Source organism: Marmota marmota, unplaced genomic scaffold (assembly GCF_001458135.2).
Source record: "Marmota marmota marmota unplaced genomic scaffold, marMar, whole genome shotgun sequence".
NCBI classification, from domain to species: Eukaryota; Metazoa; Chordata; class Mammalia; order Rodentia; family Sciuridae; genus Marmota; species Marmota marmota.
Genome location: NW_025999961.1, coordinates 5,028,555 through 5,046,366, shown reverse-complemented (window position 1 = coordinate 5,046,366; position 17,812 = coordinate 5,028,555). Strand labels below are relative to the sequence as shown.

Below are 17,812 nucleotides of genomic sequence, written 5' to 3'. Positions count from 1 at the left end.
CATTATCCAGAATATCCTTCCCATCTGCTGATGAGCAACCTTACTTCCATTTGCAAACTTCAATCCCCTTGCCATGATACAACACATTCTGGACAAGTCAAGGAACTACGCTGTTCCCATGAGGTAGAAAGATTACAACCCGAGACAAAAAATATTTCAACATGACAGGCAGGATGCCTTGGTAGAAATGTATTTGCAAGGTCTGGGACTATTTCATTTCCTTTTTCTGTTTCTTCTTTTCCCCTCCCCCTTCCCTCGTTTTCCCATTCAAGACTCTTTCCAGAAGAATCTTGTGCTCCTCTTCTCTTTCCTCTTCCTCCTTCTTTTTCTCCTTTTTCTAGCAAACAGGATATCATTTGAAGACCAAGATCCTTCTGGATCCCATGCCTTGGGTTAGAGATTAGTCTCTCAGACAGGAACTAAAAACTCTGGGGAACTTCTGAGACAAGAAGAGATAATCCATTGAACACTCTGACTTTGCAGTTCAACCTCTTCAACTCTAGTACCCTTCCTTTATTCTCTCTCCCACCTACTCTTAAGGCCATTCTATTGTTTGAATGTGGATAATGTCCCCCAAGGCCCATGTTTTAAAAGCTTGGCCCCCAGGTTTGTACCCACTCTCTGACCCAATCTCTTGGTCTCTCTGCTTCTTAGCTTGAGATATGATCTACTTGGGCTGGCGAGACACTCCTCGCTGTTGGCATCTGGCAGCCTCACCAGAGGTCCAAAGCTATGAGGACACCCAATCTTGGACTGGATCTCCAGAACCATGAGCTAAACAAACCTTCTCTATTTATGAGTGAATTACCTCAGGTATTTCAGTGTAGCAACACCAAGCTGACAACTGTAGATCATAATCATGAATATCTATCACCAAGAAGTCACCCAAGATTAAAATATTAAAATTATAAAACCCCACCAAAGCTTTGTATTATGTTAACCCTTTTGAACCTTTATAGCCAATAATGAGTACTTGGTACTTAAGCCTAATGAGTACTTGCATCTCTTCATCTCTTCATCTTGGGTTTCCTAATAATAATAAACTTTCTTTGCCCTCACCTCCTTTTCTACCTAGCCATACACTATGTTCTATTTCCTCAAACCACTGTCTTCAAGATTTCATATCTTCATCAAAATCTGCTTTACCCCAACTACTGAATTCCTCTGCTCTTAGTTTCCAAGTACTGCTGAGAGACTCACATAATTGCACCTAACCGTATAAATATGAATTTGTGTCTCCAGTGGCAGCAAGTTTTCAACAAGGCTTAGCACGAATATATAGTATGCTACTATTTTTACACAAAGTTCCTCTCACTCTTTCCTGATTCAAAATTTCTCTAAATCGTTGTATTCCCTAGGGTGCAGAGAAGCCTCAAAGTTTCCAAATCTTGATGATTTAGTAGTTGGCTTTTTTCAATACTACTAGCTGTTAAAATTACCTTTCCTATCAACTATAGAGAGCAGCACTGTGAATCACTGCATAACCTCTAAAGTATCCCTCAGCTGATGCAAATATGCTGCCTTGAGGAAAGATTACAAAATAAAAAGATAAATAAATAAAGTAAGATTCTTGAATTTAATAGCTAAGAAGAGCAAGCATTTATTACTTGCTGACTATACTTGGTACTGTGAACCACTATATCTACATTGTTTTATTTAATCTTTATAAAAACTTTATATTCATGAAATAGCTGGGGAAATAGACACTGAAAGTTTAAGTAACTTGCTTAAGATCACATCACTATAAAATGAAAATCCAGGAGGAAAAAGTGAGATTCAGAGCTATTAAGATAATTAGCCAGTCACTAAGTAAACTTACAAATAAATTAGTCTTACTAAGGACTCCTGAAATACCTTCACTCACAAAAAGAAGGAGAGATGATATGGCACCACCAGAATGCCTCAGGTTGTGGTTTAGTTCATTATGGGTTAAGTATTTTCCATGTAAAAATACAAACTGTGAGAAAAGTTCTAGGATACTTCACAAAGAGCTCTCTGTTCATACTTTCCTAGTAGATCCTTAGAGGAAAGGGATAGCTGAAAGTCAAGGTAAATTAGCTCAATACATCTTTCAGAGCTGTCATCCACACTGGAAAGACAAACTGATAGTCACCAAAAAATCAGTGACTTGACCCCAGACATCACAAATGAGTATGCCACAAAAAAGACTTTATTTCACATCTGTTAATCCTTCTTAAATACCATGACCACCATCTCATAATAAAAGTCATAGTTTCACAGCTTCAAGCGTCTAAGGTGCTTTTCCTAAACTACATCAGAGATTAGAGAGGAGAAAAGTCTTTCTCTGTAGTTTCAAGAATAGTTAACTATTTTTAACTTCACCTGTAAGTGAAAAAAACATTGTCTTCAGAACTCATATATTTAAATATTGTTGTCACATGTACTATTTTTTTACCCTCTTTAGTGCTCTCGGAATAAGATGGGGTAGGTATTTATAACCTGCAGAAGCATCAATTCACTTTTATTCTTCCAAACAATTGTATTAAATGGGTAACTAGATCAATAATCAACACAACCCATTCTGTACACCCCCAATCCCCAGAAAGTTTGCTTTTGTGGCTCAGCTTGAGAACCCTGGGATCTATTCCTTGCAAACTTTACAAAGTTACCTGAATTTTCACTTAAGTGGGTGCCATATTGACAATTCTGATGCTATAATTAATTGATTTAATTAAAGAAACAATGTCGCAGCAATCCCTTTTCAAAATCTATTCTCAAAAGACTGTGGAGCCCTGAATAACAAAACATACTATTGGTTGAAAGCAAACAGCCTACCTTAGATAGAATGTATAGTTTAGATCAGAATGCTGCAATAAATTGAGACCAACATCAGTTTGTAGGCCATCTTAAGCAGAATCAAAAGGAAATGTATGCCAGGCCCATGCCTGACAGGAGGATCACAAGTTCAAAGCCACACTAAGCAACTCAGTGAGACCCTGTCTCTAAATAAAATACAAAATAGGGCTGGGGATGTGGTGAGGTGAGAAGTAGAGAGGAAGCAGCCTATTACACGTTGTCAGAGCCTGGACAATGTGAAGCAGGCAGCTGTCAGGGCACAGTGCATGGAACTAGACCTGAGCAGAGTGAGGAGGGATTCATCTAAGAGAGAATGTTCCAGAGCAGGGTGCTGAAACATGGGCAGGGCAAGGTGGGATGGGGTGGGGTGATGGTGGCAACTGAGGAATGAATACCTACAGGAGATTGGTCAAATAAGTACACATGATGGGATAATGGAAGCCAAATTTCTCACCTCCCAGTGAAGAGAAGTACTAATAGAAAAAGAAAAAATTAGAATGAAATCCATAATTTTAGATTGAAACTAAAAGCATTGGTATGACCCCATAGCTGTTAATGTATATATAGATGCATATAGAAATAAAAATAGATATGTGCAAAAGTATTATGTATGTATGTATGTATATATGTATGTATATGCATACATTCTCTGGGCCTGTTCACTTAATGACACTCTGAAAGCAATGAGCATGACTGATCCCCAGAGTTTGGATTCTAAATATCCTCTTCTAAAAGAAAGTTAAGGCTCCCTAGAGAAACGGCTCAATACAGGGCTTGGAGAATAAAAAGTGAACCTGAAACATTTGCTTTAAAAAAAAAAAAAAAAAACTAAAACAAGGAACTACTGAAAGACAGATGGGAACATAATGTTAAAAGGGCAGAAGTTTTCACTTAAAAATAGTACCTTTGGACAAATATAAAAAGAGTTTCAGCAGAAAATATATAATAATAGTAATAAATTATTAGTCACATAATTTAATAAAATATGAATCTTATTTTAATAAAAATCAGAATCCACAAATCCATACTAATGCAAATATGTCAAAGAATAGAAAGGTAGGGGAGAAATGGAATTTTAAATAGTTCTAAAATACATCCTTCTAAACATTCATTATTTATAAAAGCCCAAAGAATACTGTAGACTGAAGAAGCCTAGCAGAAATCACCTTAAGCAAATGAACAGCATAAAATTGTTTCCATGGGAAATCCAAACCATGCACTTAGTGAGAACAGTATCACCTCTGTAATATATTTGCCAAAAATTCATAACCTATGTCTAATAGTGAGGAAGCATCAGACACACCAAAATTGAAGGACATTCTACAAAATAACTGGCTTTTTATTTTGAAAAGGCCGTAAGTTAAAGGAAAATTGAAATTTCTCTGATCGAAAGAGACCAAAGAGATATGACAACTAAATGCAATACAATTCTGAATAGGATCCTGTTGTTACAAAGAACATTGTCAGAACAATTGAAGAAATTTGAAGGATCAAGGGCTGGATGGTGTTTTTTGCCTCACTGTTGATTTCCTGCTTGTGGTGATTAGGGTTATGGGAAAAGGTCTTGGTTTGTTGTAGATCTGCATTAAAATATTTGGAAGTGATGGGACCACTAGTTGACAACATATTCCCAAATGACTCATCTCACAAAGAATTTTTTTTAAGGACAATTTCAACTTTTAAGTTTGGGATTTTTTTCTAAATTAAAAAAAAAAGAAGAAAGAAAGAAAGAAATCACAAGTACCAGACTGTTCTCATTCTTTATAATAATTTGGTGTAGTTACCGTGAAATTGGAAATTACAGAATCCTGATAATGAGGCATATAGTTCAGAAGCTAGCCAATGAAATGCCCATGTATAGTGGTCTCTGGACAAAAGCACCCAGTCTGGCTGCTCTGGACCTTATCATCAGACTGGTCCTATATTAGTGCATTACTCAGCTTTTTGTCACTGTGATGAATATCTGAGAAAAACAATTTACAAGAATAAAAATTTGACCCATGTTTCTAGTGCAAGTTAGCTTCCATTTATCCGGGACTGAGTTGAAGCCAAACATCATGGTATGGCAGCCAGGAAGGAGTGAGAGAGGGAGGGAGAGAACATGTGCCAGAGCGCACCTGCAAGAAAGAGAAAGCAAATCCTTCCAAGGGAATGCTCTAGAGACCTACCTCTTCCAACTAGGGCCCACTTCCTACAAGTTCTACCATACCTCCCCATAATGATACCTAATTATTAATCCATCATTGGATTATTCCACTGATGACATCACAGCCCTCATGACCCAATCACTTCCCCAAAGTGCCACCTCTGAACATTGCTGCTTTGGGGAATAAGTCTTCAATACAAGAGATTTGGGGAGCACTTCTAAACATGACAGCCAGTCCGGAACCACATGGGCACCATCCCCTTTCTTTCATTATGTTTTTAAAGATTAAGTATGAATTAAAGAATGTTATACCCATTGTTTCAAAGGAGGGGAAGAAATAAGGGATGGTATGTATCAGGGAGCCTTTGAGAGCTACTGCCTTTTTGAAAAGAGAACACTTCATTTATTCATTCAGTAAATTTCATTAACAGCCTATTTTGCCCATGCATCAAGAATATAGCAGTGAATAAAACAGAACTTGTTTCTCATGCTTACATAGTTTGGGGTTGTGGGAAGCAGAGTGGTAGAAAATAAACAAAAAGATGGTAGGCCGTCCCACCATTGGGAGATACCAACTGGAGCTCCGGCACAGAACTACCTCTTCTGACCATCAGACCACCGTGGGAGCTCAGGCCCAGCCCAGATCCAACCACTTATGTATGTGGGGTCCAGGCCCAGGGTAGGTTCGAGTTTGTCCGCCCCCCATCACCTGGGAGCCCAAGCCTAACCCACTTCCATCTTGGAACACTGCAGACATCACATAGCCTTCCGCACGCAGTAGCCTCTACCTTTTTGACAACAGACGGGGCCTAGAAGCAGCTGCATCTCAGAGAAGGCATCCCAAAGGAAGTGTGAGGCCCACTCTTGCAGCCCCATCTCTGTAAAACATTGCTTCCATCTTGGGGCACCTCAACTGTTATCTCGAGTTACCTCTGTTATTGCCACCACCAACCTTAGATGCAATAGCATACACTGAGGAAGACCCGCAGGGTCTGGAAGCCCAACAAGGTGAGGTACAGACAATTTGCATGAGTACTAAAGAATATAGGGAAGAAACTGTAATATCTCAGATCCACACTGCAAGAAGAAGACACATAGACAACATGAAAAAACAAGGAGGAAAGTGCTCCAAACAAACCAGGATACTATAGTAACATGGACATCGAAGTTGATGAAATGTCAGGGAAATAGTTCAGAAGGTCCATAGTTAAAATGATCTGGGAATTAAAGAATGACTGAAATGAGCAAATACAGGCAAAAATTGATCATTCCAACAATGAGATAATTGAGCAAATACAGGTAGCAAAATAGAAATAGAGACTCTGAAAAAAATAGAAATTATTGAAATGAAGGATACAATAAATCAAATTAAAAAAAACTCAATAGAAAGCATAACCAACAGACTAGATTACTTGGAAGAAAGAACATCAGATAATGAAGACAAAGTATACAATCTGGAAAATAAAGTTGATCAAACACTGAAGATAGTAAGAAATCACGAACAGAACATTCAAGAATTATGGGACAGCATCAAAAGATCAAATCTAAGAGTTATTGGGATAGAGGAAGGCACAGAGTTTCAAGCCAAAGGAATGAATGAGATAATATCAGAAAATTTCCCAAGCATGAAGAACAAATTGGCAAACCAAATATAAGAGGCATACAGTGAACCAAATGTACAAAATTACAACAGATCTATACCAAGGCACATTATAATGAAAATGCCTAGCATACAGAATAAGGATAGAATCTTAAAAGCTGCAAGAGAGAGGAATCAGATCATATATAGGGAGAGACCAATTCGTATCTCAGCAGATTTTTCAAGCCAGACCTTCAAAGCCAGGAAACCATGGAACAACATATGCAAGCTCTGAAAGAAAATGGATGCCAACCAAGAATCTTATATCCAGCAAAACTAAGTTTTTATTTGATGATGAAATAAAAACCTTCCATGATGAACAAAAGTTAAAAGAATTTACAATTAGAAAGCCTGCACTACAGAACATTCTTAGCAAAATATTCCAAGAAGAGGAAATGAAAAAAAATGATGAAAATCAGCAGAGGGAGTTATTACACTAAAGGAAAATCTAATCAGAGGAGAAACCAAGTCATGTTAAATACCAAAAATAAACAAAAATGGCTGGGAATACAAATCATGTCTCAATAATAACCCTGAATGTTAATGGCTTAAACTCACCAATCAAAAAACATAGACTATCAGATTGGATTTTTAAAAAAAGACCCAACAATATGCTGCCTCCAAGAGACTCATCTCATAGGAAAAGACATCAACAGACTGAAGGTGAAAGGTTGGGAAAAATCATACCACTCACATGGACTGCAGAAGCAAGCAGGGGTTTTCATCCTCTTATCAAATAAAGTAGACTTCAAACTAAAGTCAATCAAAAAGGATAAAGAAGGACACTACATACTGCTCAAGGGAACCATACACCAATAAGACTTAAAAATTATAAATACATATTCCCCAAACAATGGAGCATCTACATTCATCAAACAAACTCTTCTCAAGTTCAAGAGTCAAATAGACCACAACAAAATAATTTTGGGTGACTTTAACACACTTCCTTCATCACTAGATAGATCTTCCAAACAAAAGCTGAACAAAGAAACTAGAGAACTCAATAATACAATCAATAACTTTTTCTTAACTAACATACATAGAATATTTCATCCTTCAATAAGAGAATACACTTTTTTCTCAGCAGCACATGGATCCTTCTCTAAAATAGACCATATACTATGCCACAAAGCAACTCTTAGCAATATAAAAAAGTAGAGATGATACCCTGAATTCTATCTTATTATAATGGAATGAAATTAGAAATCAATGATAAAATACAAAATAAAATCTACTCCAACTCCTGGAGACTAAATCATATGCTACTGAATGAACAATGAGTTGCAGAAGACATCAAGGAGGAGGTTAAAAATTTTTAGAGGTGAATGAAAACACAGATACAACATATCAAAATCTCTGGGACACAATGAAAGCAGTTCTCAGAGGAAAGTTCATTGCATGGAGTTCATTCCTTAAAACAAGAAAAAATCAACAAATAAATGACTTAACATTACATCTCAAAGCCCTAGAAAATGAAGAACAAATCAATATGAAAAGCAGCAGAAGACAGGAAATAATTAAAATTAGACCTGAAATCAATGAAATTGAAACAAAAGAAACAATTGAAAAAATTGACAGAACAAAAAGTTGGTTCTTTGAAAAAAGAAGTAAAATTGACAGATCCTTAGCCATGCTAATGAAGAGAAGTAGAGAGAAAAATCACTAACGTATATAATGAAAAAGGAAACGTCACAACAGACACTACAGAAATACAGAAGATAATTATAAATTATATTGAAAACCTGTACTCCAATAAAATAGAAAGTATCAAAGGCATCAAAAAACTCTAGAGTCATATAATTTGCCCAAATTGAATCAGAATGATGTACACAATTTAAACAGATGAATTTCAAGTGATGAAATAGCAGACACCATCAAATGTCTACCAACCAAGAAAAGCCCAGGTCCAGATGGATACACAGCCAAGTTCTACAAGAAGAACTAATACCAATACTATTCAATTTATTTCAGGAAATAGAAAAAGAGGGAGCAATTCCAAACTCATTCTAGGAGGCCAATATCACCCTGATTCCAAAACCAGGCAAAGACACATCCAAAACAAAAAAAAAAGAAAGAAAGAAAAGAAAACTTCAGACCAATATCTCTAATGAACATAGATGCAAAAATTCTCAATAAAATTCTGGTAAATCAAATATAAAAACATATCAAAAAGATAGTACATCACAATCAAGTGGGGTTCATCCCAGGGATGCAAGTTTGGTTCAACATATGGAAATCAATAAATGTAATTCATCACATCGATAGACTTAAAGATAAGAACCATATATCATCTCAATAGATGCAGAAATAGCATTCAACAAAATACTGCACCCTTTATGTTCAAAACACTAGAAAAACTAGGGATAACAGGAACATATCTTAACATCATAAAAGCTATCTATGCTAAGCCCCAGGCCAACATCATTCTAAATGGAGAAACATTGAAAGTATTGCCTCTAGAAACTGGAAAAAGTCAGGGATGCCCTCTTTCACCACTTCTATTTAACATAGTTCTGTAAACACTGGCCAGAGCAATTAGACACACAAAAGAAATGAAAGGGATACTGATAGGTAAAGAAGTACTCAAATTAGCACTATTTGCTAACAATATTGTTCTATACCTAGAAGACCCAAAAAATTTCACCAGAAAACTTCTAGAACTAGTAAGTGAATTCAGCAAAGTATCAGGATACAAAATCAACACTTATAAATTAAAGGCATTTCTGTATATCAGTGACAAATCCTCTGAAAGGGAAACGAGGAAAACTACTCCATTTACAATAGCCTCAAAAAAGTAAAATACTTGGGAGTCAACAAAAGAGGTGAAAGATCTCTATGACAAAAACTACAGAATGCTAAAGAAAGAAATTAAAGAAGACCTTAGAAGATGGAAAGATCTCCCTTGTTCCTGGATAGGCAGAATTAATATTGTCGAAATGACCATACTACTAAAAGCACTATACAGATTTAATGCAATTCCAACCAAAATTCCAATGACATTCCTCATAGAAATAGAAAAGGCAATCATAAAATTCATCTGAAAAAATAAGAGACCCAGAATAGCTAAAGCAATTCGTAGCAAGAAGAGTGAAGCAGGTAGCATCACTATACCAGACCTTAAACTATACTACAGAGAAATGGTAACAAAAACAGCATGATATTGGCACCAAAATAGACTGGTAGGCCAATGGTACAGAATAGAGGACAGAGACTAACCCACAAAACTACAATTATCCTATATTAGACAAAGTTGCCAAGAACAGGCATTGGAGAAAAGATGGTCTCTTCAACAAATGGTACTAGGAAAACTGGAAATCCATATGCAACAAAATGAAATTAAACCCCTATCTCTCACCATGCACAAAACTCCACTCAAAGTAGATCAAGGACCTAGGAATACAACCAGAGACCCTGTGTCTATTAAAAGAAAAAGTAGGCCCAAATCTCCATCATGTCTAATTAGGCCCCAGCGTCCTTAATAAAACTCCTATAGTACAAGAATTAAAATCAAGAATCAATAAATGGGATGCATTCAAACTGAAAATCTTCTTCTCAGCAAAAGAAACAATCAGTGAGCCTATTAATTGGGAATGAATTCTTACCCCTCACACATCAGATAAAGCACTAATATCTAGAATATATTAAAAACTCAAAAATCTTAACACCAAAATAACAAATAACCCAATCAATAAATGGGCCAAGGAACTGAACAGACACTTTTCAGAAAAAGATGTGCAATCAATCAACAAATATATGAAAAAAATGTTCAACATCTCTAGTAATTGGAGAAATGCAAATCAAAACCACTCTAAGGTTTTCATCTTACTCCAGTCAGAATGGCAGCTATTAAGAATACAAGCAATAATAAGGGTTGGTGAGGATGTGGGGGGAAAAGTTACATTTATACACTGCTGGTGGGACTGCAAATTGGTGTAGTCAATATGGAAAGCAGTATGGAGATTTCTTGGAAAATCTGGAATGGAACCACCATTTGATCCAGCTATCCCTCTCCTCAGTCTATACCCAAAGGACTTAAAATAGCATACTACAGGGACACAGCCACATCAATGTTTATAGCAGCACAATTCACAATAGTTAAACTGTGGAACCAACCTAGATGCCCTTCAGTAGATGAATGGATAAAAAATATATGGCATATATACACAATGGAATATTACTCAGCAATAAAAGAGAATAAAATCATGGCATTTTCAGGTAAATGGATGGAGCTGGAGAATATAATACTAAGCAAAATTAGTCACTCCCCCCAAAAAACAAATGCTGAATGATTTCTCTGATTTAAGGATTCTGATCCATAATATCCTGCCAGGAGACAGGGGGGATGGGAGGATTAAATAAGCTCTACATAGGGCAAAGGCCAAAAAGGGAGGGAGGGAAAGGGAAGGGGGGTGGTAGGAAATATGGTGGAATGCGGTGGTCATCATTACCTTAAGTACATGTAAGAAGAGATGAAGGATGTGACTCTACTTTGTGTACAACCAAAGATATGAAAAATTGTGCTCTGTATGTGTAATATAAATTGCAATGCATTCTGTTGTCATATATAACAAATTAAAATAAAAAATAAAAAATGAAGAACAAAATAAAATAAACAAGTAAAGATATGCTATTTGAGGTGGTGGTAGCAACAATGGAAAACAATAAGCTGGAGAAAAGGACAAGGAGTGATTGAAGGAGGAGGTTCTTGTTTGATATAGGGAGTGGAGAATGGCCACTCTGAAAAATGGTGTTAGTAGAAACTTGAAGGAAATAAGAGCCTTAGCAAAGTAGATACCTTGGAGAACATTTCAGGCAGAGAAAACAGAAATAGCAAAGACCCTCAATTGGAAAGAAGTAGGAATATGCTTGGAGAGAGAGATCAAAGATGGAGTCTGTTCAGTAATGAAACCAGTAACGCCACCCATCAGCAAGTGTACATTAATCAAAATCCTTGAACTCCAACCAGATTAGAAATTCCATCGCAGAGAGTGGTATCAGGAATGGATGGAAGTGCCAAGGAATATCCCAAGTCCTAATTGATTTCATTCTTTGTATTCTCTGAACTCACTGATCTTAACAGAAAAGGGTGGAGCTCTCCTCCTTGGAGGAGAGATCAATTAAGTATCTGGAAGTCCCACTCTGAGATTGCAAGACAATTTTTTTTTTAATTTTTAAAAATATTTTTTAGTTGTCAATGGACCTTTATTTTACTTATTTATATGTGGTGCTGAAGATCGAACCCAGTGCCTCACACACGCTAGGCAACGCTCTTGCACTTAGCCACCACCCCAGCCTGCAAAACAAATTTTAAAAAATAAAATAAGTTAAATAAATTGCAAGTGTTTAAAGTGCACCATTCGGTACTTGTTAAAATATATACATAAAACTGTGAAACCATCATTACAACAATATTGATATTGTTAGTAATAATAAAGATGTATGTGTCAAATGAAAAGTTTCTTAACTGCTCCTTGTAACACCTTCCTTCTGTCTCTATTTGCATCATTGCCAACCACACTCATACAGGGTTCTGCTTCCTTTCAGTGGAGATTAGCTTGCTTTTTCTAGAATTTTATTCAAATGGAGTCACACAGAACTTGCCTGCATTCTGTTACTGAGCAGACTTATTTGAGATCCATGCATGTCATGTGTGCCAATGCTTTGCTCCTTTTTATTTCCAAGTTGTACCCATTGTATGGATTACCACAACTTTTACCTCTAAACATCTATTGACCACTAGAAAAAATGATGGAGGAAGACTTGGCCATGGACCCATAGCCTAAAATCAGGCAGATGCATTTATACCACTAGCACATGTTAAAAATCCTTCCCTGGAGCCAAAGAAGCCAGAGCCCTACATGCTGAAATGATTGCATTTCAATGGATGATGTGTGTTTCTCCTTAGGATAAGGAGACTTTGAAGGATACACATTAAAATAATGAAAATTCAGCTTTGAAGTTAAACCTAGATTAAGATGAAAGATCACTTTATGGTTTCTGTAGAGTCTCAACACAGCTTGCCCACATGCTAGAGAGTGTGGGTTATCTCCACAGTCATGAGTATTTGCGGCACTTTGATTCTTCAGAGCACAGAAAGCCAGACTGTGTGCTCTCAGCCATCGCTTCATGAGGCCAGGAGTCATCTGCCAAGGGTAGAAGCCTCTGCTAACACCTTTATCCATCTTGGCCACAGTCTCCAAACACAACCCACCAGGATAACTTCCTGGCAGCTGGGGTCCTCCTTTGTTGCTTTATGGCCCCTCTGCATGTTTCAGATAACACTCTGACTTACACTATTGGTTTCTTGTTTTCCCGTCATGCTAAATCTGCACCCAGTCTCCTGAGAGGCCTCCAGAATCAAAGGGTTGTATTGATTCAACCACTAGCTCCTGGAGTAAAGCTGTGGCCACAATCAGATGAATGTGTTGCTTTTCATCTTTTGAAGGTGAAAGGATCTATCTGTGGATAGATTGATGGAGTCTTTGAAACTCAGTGTGGGAAAATTGGGTGCATGGGGTATGATTGACTGAATAGAAGAGTTAGTGTGCAAGTCTGTGAAAGACTCATAAAAACAAGTGATGTTATCAGTTGTGAATTAGCTGGCAACTGAGCTGCATTTTGTGGAATGAGAATCAAGTTAATTAGATGCTTTGGATTGGTTTTCCACTTGATTATAAACTCCAGATAGTGGGACTATGTTTTATTCATTTATGTGTTTCCCTCAAAGATGAACCTGGTAAATATTTGAGCAGAGGATGTGTGTGTATGGATGGGTGACTCATTGGGGAACATTCTGAGGAATTTTTGAGGTTCATATAGATACCCCTGTACCAAAAAAAAAAAAAAATTGCTGGATTCCTCTCCTGAGTCCTACCTGACCTTAGAGAATAAATTCTGTTGTTAATATTAGATTATTTTCTTCTCTCTTTGCCCTCTGGAATAAATATTCTCTTAGGAGATTTACTGAATGCAAAAGTAATTGTTTAAATTGCCAATCACTTAAGAAAAAAGTGGGGGGCTGATTTTTGTTTGTTTTTTGTATTGACCTAAGGGATAAACATTACAATAGAAGCACTAAATGTACCTCAGCAGAAGGTGGGACCTTGGCCCCTGCTCAGGGGAGCTCTGCAGTGCCTCAGAGCATTCCCCCAACCACCCGCCATCAACATCATCATTCTGCTGGTTCAAGCCCTAGCATCTATTCTTGGAGTACAGACAAGAAACCAGAACCCAAGAGCGGCACTCTGCTCATGAAGATTTGGCAACTGAGACCCTAATTCCAAGTCTACCAGCAATTTATTTGTGGGGGACAGAGGATGATATCTACTATTTACTTCAAAATATTTTACTATTGATATTAGTATGTGTTATTTACAACCTTGAAAAATGAGCATGAGCATGAACCTTGGGAACAGTTAGATTATCTGCTATCAAAAATTTCCACTAAGAGTCAGCAACTTAGAGAACTTCAGCTCTCTTGCTCTGATAACACCAGATATTTTTTAACTGGAATGTTGAAGATATGTGGCTCAGGAAGGGGTTGTAAAGAGACTGTGCAACCTTGTAGAGAGAGGATATAAGCATTTAGCGAAAGGGATATTCATTTCCAACCTTGATGGAGTAACAGAAATGCAATGGGTAAGATATAGGAAACAATGGGATTTAGATATGGGGTAACAAGCAGCACAGGGCAAGGACCCCAAAAGAAGGCAAGCAATGTGAGGCCTTCAATTACCCAGCTTATTGTCTAGGGAGATTTCCTGGATTGTAGCTCAGAGGGGGCACTCAGACAGCTCAATGATGTCTCCTAATTAAAGAGACAGTCAAGTATCAGAGGAGGTCAAAGCAGCCAGGAGTTTGCAGGGAGGGCTGCAGAAGAAAAAGAACCTGTCATAGAGGACAGAGGTGCATGTAGACAGAATTCTAGGAATTTGTAAAGGATCCCCCTCAAGCCTAACTGAGTTCTACCCACTCATGCATGTGAGGAAACTACCTGAGGCAGGAAAAGAAAAAAATACAGAAAAGATACACATGAAACATTCCTAGTGATTACCTAGGATAGGAATAGTTTGCTTTCTCAATGGACAAATTAGAAAAAAAAATGTAATATACAGAGCATAAGATAGATAATATCTTCAGTAGAGCAAAATTAGACTTGGAATAAATGTTGCTGTGGTCTCACCAAGGAACTAAAATGTGACCCAAGACTAAGTGCAAGAATATTGTTTACTTATTTATTCATTTATTTGGGAGAGGTACTGGAGATTGAACCCAGGGGTGCTTAACCACTGAGGCACACCCATTTTAAGACAGGGTCTCATTAAGTTGCTAAGGGTCTCACTAAGTTGCTAAGGGCCTCTCTAAGTTGCTGAGGCTGGCTTTGACCTCCCGATCCTCCTGCCTCAGCCTCCCGAGTCACTGGAATTACAGGCAAGAATATTTAAAGGAATGCAAGAATATTCAGCACCGAACAAAGTAAAATTCATCATGTGTGTCAACCAAATAAAAAAAAGAATATATATTATATTTATATAATATGTGTATGTATAAGAGAAAAGAATATGCAGTTCAAAAATAAGAAAAATCAATCAACAGAAATAGACTTAGAAATGACATCGGTGATAAAATTATCACTAGGTTAGGATATTTTTAACATTTATACATTATAGGTTTGAAGATTAATAAAAAGCATAAACATGTTAAGGAGAAGCATTTATATCCCAATTGAAACTTCTGGAGTTGAAGAAAACAATGTCTGTGGAGAAAACCACTGCATGGGATTATACCCTGATTAGACACTGCAGAAGAAAATATTAGTGAACATGAAGACATAAAAACTATAAAAAATGAACCACCTGGAGAAAAAGACTGAAAGAAAGAAAATAAAAGCACAAGCAGAGAGTATCAGAGAGCTGCAGAACAACTTCAAGCAGCCTAATAGGTATGTACTTGAAGTCCACCAAGTACACTTTTGAAGAAACAAAGACCAAACTTTTTCTAAAGGTAATAAAAACTATAAACCTGCATATTCAAGTTGTTCAATAAATCCCAAGCATAAGAAGTAAAAAAAAAATTACTTGAAAGCATATCATAATCCAATTACCTAAAATGTGTGCTAAAATAGTAAATTTTAAAAGCACCCAGAAAAAAATAAGACACATTCCAAGCAGGACAAAAATATGGGTGAAGATGACTTTTTTTGTAAAACAATATAGGCAAAGAAACAATGGAGCAACATATCTGAAGTACTGAAAGAAAAAAAAATAGCAACTATTTTCCTAGAATTCTATAAGGAGCAAAAATAATCTCAAAATCTAATATGAAGTAAAGATCTTTTTAAGACACATAAAAGCTGAAATAAGGGGGGCGAGGCCGCGACGAGCTTGGCGAAACTCTCCTCCCCTTGGCCCCACCGCGTGGGAGGGCGTGAACGGGTTTTGGAGGGATGTCCGCCTTCTCTGAGGCGGTGCTGGAGAAGAAGCTGTCGGAGTTGAGCAACTCAGCAGCAGAGCGTGCAGACCTTCTCCCTGTGGCTCATCCACCACCGCAAGCACTCTCGGCCCATTGTCACCGTGTGGGAGCGGGAGCTGTGGAAAACAAAACCCAACAGGAAGCTTACTTTTCTCTACCTAGCCAATGATGTCATTCAGAACAGCAAAAGGAAGGGGCCGGAGTTTACAAAAGATTTTGCACCAGTTATAGTGAAGGCTTTTAAGCATGTTTCAAGTGAAACTGATGAAAGTTGTAAGAAGCACCTTGGAAGAGTGTTATCTATTTGGGAAGAAAGATCTGTATATGAAAATGATGTATTAGAACAACTTAAGCAAGCTCTGTATGGTGATAAGAAGCCTAGGAAGAGAACTTATGAACAAATAAAGGTGGATGAAAATGAAAATTGTTCCTCTCTAGGATCTCCAAGTGAACCACCACAGACTCTAGATCTCGTTAGAGCCTTACAAGATCTAGAAAATGCGGCTTCAGGTGATGCAGCAGTTCATCAGAGGATAGCTTCTTTGCCTGTCGAAGTCCAAGAAGTATCCCTGCTAGATAAAATAACAGATAAAGAATCTGGAGAAAGGCTTTCTAAAATGGTAGAGGATGCTTGTGTGTTGCTGGAAGATTACAATGGCAGATTGGCGGCAGAAATAGATGATAGGAAGCAACTCACTCGAATGTTAGCAGATTTTCTTCGTTGTCAAAAAGAAGCCCTTGCAGAGAAAGAGCATAAATTGGAAGAATACAAGCGCAAGTTAGCCAGAGTTTCCCTGGTGCGCAAAGAACTCAGGTCCTGGATCCAGAGCCTGCCAGACTTATCTCGATTGCCCAATGTCACTGGCAGCCACATGCACCTGCCCTTTGTGGGGGACATCTACAGTGAAGATTGACGACCAGTTTCTTTCCAGGGCCCAGGACTTTGCAAGACATGGAGACGGGTTAGGTGGATAGTCCTGTAGCGTTATTTTTGTATATTGTTGAGAGAGTGATACTAACAAAAGAAGCGACAAGTAATTTATAAAATTGTTTAAAATGTTGATTTGTTTACTATTTTATTAGTAAGTTAACATGACTTAGTTTAAACAAAGTGATGATCTCTGTGTATTAATAAGCTCACATAGTGATTATTTTCAAACACTCTTTTTGTAAATTTTTTTGATCCAGGGCCTTGTGAGAAAGTCCATGTTTCTATTTCTTCATGTATTTTCAATTGTTTTTCATTATTTTCTTTTTTCAGTATCTAATCACTGTATACTATCTAATTCCTAAAGGGGAAGAACTAATCAGGAGTTGGTTGAGACTTTATTATGGTATAGTTAGGACTTGATTATAGAAGGGACTAAATATTCCAACTTAATCTTCATCCTTCTCCCCAACCCAAATATCGGTTCTGTGCCTCTCCCTACTTTTGATTCCTTACTCTCTAAGGTCAGTAATTTAACACTAAACATGGATGCCACTTGTAGGGTCAGATCGAAGTCTAGAGAACTTTTCAGATAGCATTGTAGGAGTTCTATTTCAACTGCCATCATAGACTAAAAAGATTGTGAAATAGGGACTCCTTTGATTATACTGTTTAGAATTTTTTGAATAGATTAATATGAAAATGCTATGAATTTTGAGACTCTACCAAGAGAACAACTTTGGTTCTGGAACTGATTTCTATTTGTCAAATCAGTCTCCTTTTAACATAATTGATCCCTTTGATAAAAAAA

At 37.2% G+C, this 17,812-nt stretch overlaps 1 protein-coding gene and 1 long non-coding RNA gene across 3 annotated transcripts; one reads left to right on the top strand and one right to left on the bottom strand.

Moving 5' to 3' along the window:
* Window positions 1-12,700: 12,700 nt before the first annotated feature.
* Window positions 12,701-17,798, bottom strand: LOC125616740. 2 transcript variants are annotated; one of them, XR_007347483.1, is made up of 3 exons: window positions 17,451-17,798; window positions 14,988-14,999; window positions 12,701-12,713 (listed from the first exon to the last, which is right to left on the bottom strand). It is a non-coding gene; the product is annotated as an uncharacterized LOC125616740 (long non-coding RNA). The 2 variants fall into 2 exon arrangements; XR_007347482.1 differs by having other exon boundaries at window positions 17,421-17,523.
* On the top strand, window positions 16,048-17,450 carry LOC107151180 (regulation of nuclear pre-mRNA domain-containing protein 1A-like). Its single transcript, XM_048802925.1, is given in 2 exon segments — window positions 16,048-16,104; window positions 16,106-17,450. Coding segments are annotated over 2 exon segments (939 nt in total). The 3' UTR covers window positions 16,988-17,450.
* Window positions 17,799-17,812: the final 14 nt, after the last annotated feature.